Source organism: Sus scrofa, chromosome 15 (assembly GCF_000003025.6).
Source record: "Sus scrofa isolate TJ Tabasco breed Duroc chromosome 15, Sscrofa11.1, whole genome shotgun sequence".
Classification (NCBI taxonomy): Eukaryota; Metazoa; Chordata; class Mammalia; order Artiodactyla; family Suidae; genus Sus; species Sus scrofa.
This window is the reverse complement of record NC_010457.5, coordinates 78,585,115-78,593,758: the sequence shown is the minus strand read 5'-3', so window position 1 is coordinate 78,593,758 and position 8,644 is coordinate 78,585,115. Positions and strand designations below refer to the sequence as shown.

At 39.5% G+C, this 8,644-nt stretch overlaps 1 protein-coding gene across 1 annotated transcript in view; it reads right to left on the bottom strand.

Annotated features, from left to right (window-relative positions):
• The window catches only part of ITGA6 (integrin subunit alpha 6), an 87,672-nt gene continuing 81,007 nt past the window's right edge, over positions 1,980–8,644 (bottom strand). Inside the window, 1 exon segment of the mRNA XM_021076079.1 lies at positions 1,980–4,275. Within this exon segment, the coding sequence (XP_020931738.1) occupies positions 4,114–4,275 (162 nt within the window). The 3' untranslated portion in view covers positions 1,980–4,113.

Sequence of the window (8,644 nt, the reverse complement as noted above, 5' to 3'; positions counted from 1 at the left end):
GACTGCTGCAAAAATTGCACTTGTCTCTTGTAACCCTAGGCCCAGGGTAGCCATTAATCATTAGCTGGTTAGTTTTGTGCCTTGTGGCGCCTGGTCCACCTTGCACTGTGCTAGACTAATTTTCTCACCGTGACTTGTGTTTTGCAGTTCACTTACCCTTAGGGCATTTAACCAGGAATCCCTTTATAACTTCCCTCCTACATGGGTCTGTGGGTAACTCCTCTGCAGACACTCAATACCCAGCATTCTTACACTCTAACAGCAGGATCAGAGTCAGCAAAACCTGTTTTTTAAGGCACAAGAGATAACGAAAAATTACTTGCTATTTGACCATAGCCAGGAACTACTGGAGGAACAGATGCCTACCAGCTTTTTTGCAAAAGCTATTCTTTTGAAATCGCTCTCCAGTTCATTTTCTCCATCCCTTTGAAGCTTGCCTCCTCCTCAGTGCAAGTAGTTGGACCATGATAGTGGTTGGACCCAGCTTTTGGTCTTGAACTGCCTTTAATCTTTTGATTATTAGCCCCTCGCTGATCAAACAACTCTTCCACATTCTTGTTTTCTCAGCCCTGGGGATGTGCTTATGCAGAAGTCAGCCACCTACAGTATTTCATGCTTTTCCTTCTTGAGAACAAAACAGTCCATCAGTCCCGGACTGCCTTCTACATTGTTCTTTCGTGGGTAGTGTACTAGAGATCAGTTTCTCCATGAGCTGTTTTCATTTAGGGTAGAAGGCCCAAACTTATCCTTACTTCACTGGCCTGGACAATTTAAGGCATTCCTCACATCTGCCCCACATTCTAGGATATTCTCAAACACAAAGGCATGACATGAGCCATGACTAGGCATGACCATCGCAAGATTGTAGCAAATAATCGACAACCAACAATGACATGCCAGTGTTTGCAGACAGATCTAAGGATGGCCCCGTAATAATGCCATTATCACCCTTAGGCGTCCCTGTATTTTTTGAGAGGGAGAGAAGGGAATAGAATCACAGGAGACATACTAAGCGATGCCATGACCATCAGCCAAGGAGGTCAAGGTCAAGGCCAAGGTCATTTATGCCACAACTCTAGCCAAACCATCGTTAAGAGTGTCAGTAACTGTGATGCTGATTACACATTATTACAGTGATTTAAACTGGGTTTACCCACAGGACTAATGCAAGTTCACAGCCACTAACTAGCCTGTCTTTAAAAAGTGCCAATCACTCATTTCTTTGGGTGATGACACCTATCTGATCTTCAAAGAACTAAGAAGGCTAAAGCTTAATATGTAACAGCAAGTAAAGTGGAAAACTATTACCTAATAGACTGGACATTTTAGATTGGAAATTTATTCTGGTCAGGGCATGCTATATTGTCTGAACACTATACACATGCCTTGTATTTATTAAAAATTGTGTAATCCAGCTAGAGGAATTTCATAAAATTACTTTAATTAAATGAAATCCATTGGTGAAAAAATTTTTCTGACCTGTCAATTCTACCAGTTCTTGGTGAGCAATATAATGACACGTCACAGCTGGACTGCTCGTATATCCAAAATGTGTTCTCAAAAGAAAGCAACTTAGCCCTAAGAACATTTATTCTTTGTGCCATGGGATCATTGCTAAGCCATACCTCTCTTCATAGGCATAAAAAGCCTGGGAAGCAGATGAATTAGTGCATACAAAGATCTCTCAATTTGTGGGTATCTTGAACGAATCACCTTTAAGATCATTTTCTTTTAAAAATGTTCTTAACTGAAGAGTAAAGCCAAAATGGGGGGGGAGGGGACACCAAAAAAAAAAAAAAAAAAAAAACCACTGCATTTGGGGGAAGGGGCACTAATATCTTTGGCTCCTCTGAGATTATTCATAGTGTCCCATATAAATAAAAACATCAAAAACTTTACAGCTTAGCTTGATGGCATAAAAAGAAAGGCAACTCAGGTTATTTATAATTTCACATATAAAATGCTGTGTTACTAAGCAATGAACACTTTCATAAAAAAATTTATTTCACACTTTTATACAAATATCCACAGGTATTTTCTAATCATGAAATAATTTTACAATGCCAGTTAGTATAAAAATGTATCAAATGCAAACAGACCAGTGACTTGACTTGAGATGACATTTTTAACAAGTATAAATTTAAACACCACTACATTCTTGTTTCTTTTATTATTGAACCATACTTGCACCCCCCCCCCTTTTCAGGACATTCATTTTTATAACAAAGGTCTATAAACACTTTCAAAATATCAGCTTCTCAGTAACCTATAAAGCCAGTGCAATAGGTTCCAAGTCACCTAAGAAACTGAGATTTTAAACACTGTTATGACCTGTTTTAGAGAAATTTCTGTAAACAAAGTCTCACTTGTAAAACTCTTTTTGTGAATGAAAACACAAAAAAGTTTTAAAACTCTTTTTGTGAATGAAAACACAAAAAAAGTTTTAAAACTCTTTTTGTGAATGAAAATTCCAAAGTACAACTAGAATAAGGGTATAAGATTTCTGAAAGGAAAAAAGAAAATTAAAATATCAAAGCCGCAATGACACACACGGTTGTAGTATTTTGTTCTTTTAAAAGATTCGGAGATGTTGCTTACACCACACCCAAATAAATTAGCACCTGGTTGCTGCTGCTCCCTATATAACTTACCATTTTGAAGTATAATAATTTTTTTAAAGTTCAGCTTTTATTATCTATTCAATCTCTACTGAATGTTTATAGTATCGTCGTCCTCCTTCCCCTTCATTTTTAAAATGAAACACTTTAAAGTTCTTGTTAGAGTAGTCCCAAAGTATTTGAGGGTGGAGGGATACAGACAGAGGAGGAAACAAAGCAAAAAAGCAAAAAAAAAAAAAAAAAAATGAACATCGGCTTACTGATTCAATGATTCCAGAACGTTAAAAAACTTCAAAGCCACAATGTTCTGATTTTGGTATCAGGTATTCAGTAGTCTTAGACTGGATCAGTCTGGATCCCCGTAGGTACTCAGCATTTCTTTCAAGTCCTGAATTTACAGTATTTGTAGCAGTGACTCAACTGCACTACAGTTCAACAAACACTCCCATTATTTCCCAAGAGTTCCTAAAGGTTATAGCATGAAATTCAGAAATATCACACAGGATTCTAAGCTACAAATCATCCGATGTCTGATAAGACTTAAACATCTTACAGTTAAATCCTGTTTTCTTAAACGTTTTGGGTTTGGAGGGAGGGGGTGAGGGCTGTCATGAAGGGAGATTTTTAATAACTTAAAACATCTGTAAAGTAGAACAACTCTCTGGTACATATACAAAGACGTATTATCTTCTTTTTTGCAGTCAGTAACTCAGGTCCAACCCATGACCTCTCATGTTCTAACTCTGATTGCTTAATCCAACCTCAAGGGTAAACTGGAGAATCTTTGGCCTGTTAGTCGGTAACAAAATGGTTCATAAAAAAGAAAAATAAATACCATACACAAATAAGTATACCTAGCATTCAAATCTGTTATGCCCGTGTGTTTTAGTGAAAGGGGAATGAAAAACCTGTATGTATTTGGCGTGAGCAGGTATTCACACATCTAGGAAATGGAAAAAGAGGGCAGGATGGCAACATCACCTTCTATTGCACATTTAATTTATGAGAGCACTTTAAATCGAACACAACTACCCTGATGGTGCCGTCTTGTGATGCAGGACAGTTTACATGCAGGTTCTCCAGTCCTAGAAGAGTGTTTGCAGAGGCAATGCCGTGGCTGGGACGGTCACTCTGTTGGCGCGGCGACGGTGGCCTTCTTCCAGCTATGCTATGGGGAGGATGTCATGTGAGTGTAATGGGGCAGGCCCTTCCCCAGCACAGGGAAGTCAGTCACACCAAAAACAAAGGCAACCCGGAACGTGAAATTAAGGCAGTTAAAGACAAATCCATTCCAACAGCCTCAAATTTGGCTGTGCAAAACAGGAGCCTCAGGCCATGTGACAATGTCCACAGCTAAAACTGTAGGCTCGTACTGTGTGTAGTCTGTCTGAAATCAATATTCAGGTATTGAACAGGCTGTTACATCCATTTGATTTTCTGAGTTGGAGGGAAAAAAAATAAGCAGTTTGGATATTGTGAAGCTTTTGTGGCCCCCCTAGGAGTAGCTTTCATTTTCATTCCACCTTGTGATCCACTGTTTTTTTTCGAGGTTATCATTATATTTTTCATCTTTGATCTCTCGCTCCTCTTTCCGGATCCTTACAGCATGGTATCGGGGAACGCTATCGTCGTACCTAGAGCGTTTAAAGAATCCACACTGGAGAAGGGAGGGAAAGAAACAAAGAAATTGAGTCCAATAAAAGCAAGTACACCAAATGGTATTATCTAAGCTTTCTGTCCAGCTATGCCTACCTTTGGACTTGGATAAAGAATAAAAGAAAACCTGGACTTGGTTTTTCTTTCAAGAAGGAACTGATAAGTCAAAAAGAAAGGATAACAGCCGGTGGGGATGAATGGAAGAGAACAGCTGTAAAACTGGGAAGAAAAGCCCCTTCTTTTAACCTTGTCCACGTTTTCTAACAATGTAAGTTACCTCTAACAATTGAAGAGTTTTTGAAATAGTGCTCCCATTTTTTATAATCACAATACTGTATGCGAAAGATCTTATTTTCAAACTAGAACACCATGTTAATTTCAAGAACAAGTTTTTTCAAGGCCATAAACCAAAGATGATTTCATGCCCCTCTTCCACGAACAAAATGGAAATCAGGTGACACCTCTCTTACAAATTACTATTTGAATATGCCAGCACTCAAGTGGGTTAATTTAAGAATCTTCTCTCTTCCAGTACACATCTCTCAATAGCTGGAAGGTAATTTATACTGCCTGGATTTCCAGTTGTGCTTCCAAACTTAGCTGTTTCATTAATAAATCATGTCGTAACTGTGTCCTGAAATAAAGTCATTCATGTACCGCAAAGAATCTGAGGAAGCTATCACTCGATTGAATTTCAGAGCATCCCCTAATTGCTTGATTTTTTGGTGGTAGGTAAAGAGAACTTTTACATTTAAATTATTAATGAATATATATTTATTAATCTTTTAAAAATATTCAATCAGATCCACAGTAGATTTTAATTGAGAACATATCTGGAAATTTTAAAATCAGACTGAATTTTTTTTTTTTTGTCTTTTGTCTTTTTTTAGGGCCACACCTGCTGCATATGGAGGTTCCCAGGCTAGGGGTCCAATCGGAGCTATAGCCACTGGCCTACACCACAGCTCACAGCAACGCCAGATCCTTAACACACTGAGCAAGGTCACAGGCCACAGCAACACGGGATCCGAGAACGCAGGATCCAAGCCGTGTCTGTGACCTACACCATAGTTATGGCAATGCCAGACTGTTAACCCACCGAGCAAGGCCAGGGATCGAACCTGCATCTTCATCGACATTATGTGGGTTCGTAACCTGCTGAGCCACAATGGGAACTCCAGAACATTAATTCTGAATGACGTTAAGTTATAAAAATGGCATGGGGCAAAAATAAATCATGTACATAGTTATCACTAAATCAATGGGAAAAAAAATGGACCAAGAAGTTTTGTTCTAAGGCCTTTGCTATTCTCTGCAGAAAAGCCAAAACACCTATCTATTACAAAATGTGGCTCTTGCCCCATTTAAACAAGGAAGAAACCAATGATGATCTAGAGAAGCTTAAATGGAACTGTCGGGATTCATCGTGAAGTGACATGGCAAGGGATTAGAGGACTAATTCTGTCCTCTCATGTCCACAGAAATAGAAAAAGGAATCACTGCCAATTCCTGTTTCCATGATTTACCAATAAAAGAAGTCAAACACGAACTCAAAATCAATTGAGACCCAATGCTGAAGAAATCTCCAGGAACATGGAACAAGATCAAACTCCATTACAACATATTGAAATAAAAACTGTCCAGAGCATTTTTATATTAGAATTTTGCGTATTGAAGGCCACGTTGGCAAAGCATCTTCTGAAGTTGGCCATAATGTTTATCATGCCAGTAGTGACATGTTGTAATGACCTTTGACCTGTAGTAGATATGCAGAAAAAAGGAAGCTGCATGCTTAGCCAGCATAAAACAATTTCTGAGCAACAATAAAAGCATTCCGAGCCTTCCCCCAACACTTTATAGCAAGGAGATCAAAAAGGTGAGAGAGTGAGAAAGCCTTCTGTTCAAGAGAAACACAATGTTTCCAACATGCAACAGGTTAATCAGGCAGTCAACATAAGCATGTATCTGTGGGAAATTCCAAAATGGACAAGAAATCTGGAATGATTTCTTATGCATCTTTGAAATTCCAAGTGGGGTGCTACAAACTGGATTAACAACATGGGGCAAACTGGGCTACCACGGAGGTCTGGCACCTCCTCTTGGGTGTACACAGATTGCAGTTTTCTTCATTGCTGTGGGTGATGTTTAACAAGACAAAATAACTCACCTGCAACAAAAGATTTTTGGTGTATATTTAAAACGGTAAGCTTTCAAGTGGAATAGAATTAAGATAAAATACAATAAAATAAATCCAAGCAAGGCAAGCCACTGTAGACATGTGGAAACATCTGTTAATGGGACACACACAGCAAGCTGTTGCTTTTAAAGTTAGCCACCACAACCATAGCAGGTCCCACAGCTAGCAATGAAAAAACATTGATCAATTACCAATTACAGAAGTAGATCAATACTATGCATCAGAAGTAAGCCTCTCTTTATCAGACGGCTGAGCATGGATCTCAGCCTTGTGATATGTGGCATCATAATGATCTTTCTTATTTCTCTTGAAGAAACCACACTACAAGGAAGCAAGGCATTTAGTCAGTTTCACAGTTTTCTGTATAAGAGCCAAGCAAAAGAAAATCTCAGAATTGCACCTGTTTTGACTTATAGCTTGTTTACAAAGCAATCATTATGGATTCACCAAAAGCGAACGGCCCCTGCACTGTATTAAATTGTGACAGCAATTAACCCAACTCTACACCATGGGTCTCTGGTCAAATATTTATAGGGATGATGACATCAGTCAGCTGATTTTTCTATTTGTAACAAATCCTGAGGGCCAAAATCACCCTGAAAGGGAAAATAGATACACATCTGATCCTAGCTTTGGGTAGTTTCTTCTTGCAGGAAACAGGGATCCTAAAAATAGGCAGAAGATTGACATGGCAGTTTATTGATTCAAAGTTTAAAGAATAAATTTTCTAAAACTTGGCACAAATCTAAATAGATACTGTGAGTATTTTTCTGCCTTTCACAATGGGTTTTATGGAATAAATGCCATCTACTTGAGGCCTTTGTGGGTTAATCACAATATAAATTCGAATACACCATCGTGAAACAGTGATTGCTATCATTTCCCCAAAATCTGAACCACCATGCTCCTCAGGTTAGGTCACTGAGTATAAAGGTGTAATTCCACTTTCTGCTATAATTTCCTCATTCCACCATGGAGAACTCTTTCTATTTACTTTTATCTAGTTCATAAGGCATGGAACTGCCTTTGATATATAACTTGATTGAACAAATGTCTGCCCTCAAGGAAAATTCTGCATCCTAGCCTGTCAACTCATGAAGGTAAAAATCTAGATCTGCTTTGTACAATACGGTAGCCACTAACTGTGTGGCTATTCACATTTAAATTAAATGTAAAAGTCAATACCTCAGCTGCACTGGCCGTATTCCAAGTGCTCAACCGTCACTTGTGCCTGGTGATTACTATGATGAATAGTGCAGTCTTGGAATATTTCCATTATTACAGAAAGTTGTATTGGACTGTGTTGATCTAGGCTATTTATCTTTTTTTTTTTTTGTACTTTTTAGGGCCACACCCATGGCATATGGAGGTTTCCAGGCTAGGGGTCGAATCAGAGCTGTAGCAGCCAGCGTACACCACAGCCACAGCAACGCTAGATCCTTAACCCACTTAGCGAGGCCAGGGATTGAACCCACAACCTCATGGTTCCTAGTCGGATCCGTTTCCACTGGACCACAAGGGGAATTATGTATTTTTTTTTTTTTAATCTTTTTGGGGCTGCACCTGAGGCATATGGAGGTTCCCAGGCTAGGGGTCAAATCCGAGCTACAGCTTCTGGCCTACACCACAGCCAGAGCAACATGGGATCCGAGCTGCGCCTGCAACCTACACCACAGCTCATGGCAACGCCAGATCCTTAACCCACTGAGCAAGGCCAGGGATCCAACCTGCATCCTCATGGATAATAGATTCTTTTCCTCTGAGCCATGTCAGGAACTTCTAGGCAATTTATCTTTCTTTTTTTGCTTTATATGGCCACATCTGCAGCACATGGACGTTCCCAGGCTAGGGGTTGAATCAGAGCTGCAGCTGCCACACCAGATCCAAGCCACATCTGCAACTTATGCCGTAGCTCATGGCAACGCCAGACCCTTAACCCACTAAGAGGGGCCAGGAATCGAACCTGCATCCTCATAGATACTAGATGGATTCTTAACCCACTGAGGCACAATGGGAACTCCCGAGCTTATTTACTTTGATACTTACTTGTGACTCTCAATTTATTACACAGTTAGCACACCCAGCCAGATTTCAATAACATATGCTAGTAAATGGGTGGGAAAAGGTATGAACCACAAACCAAGAGTCCTGGTTTTGCCCCATAACTTAGCAA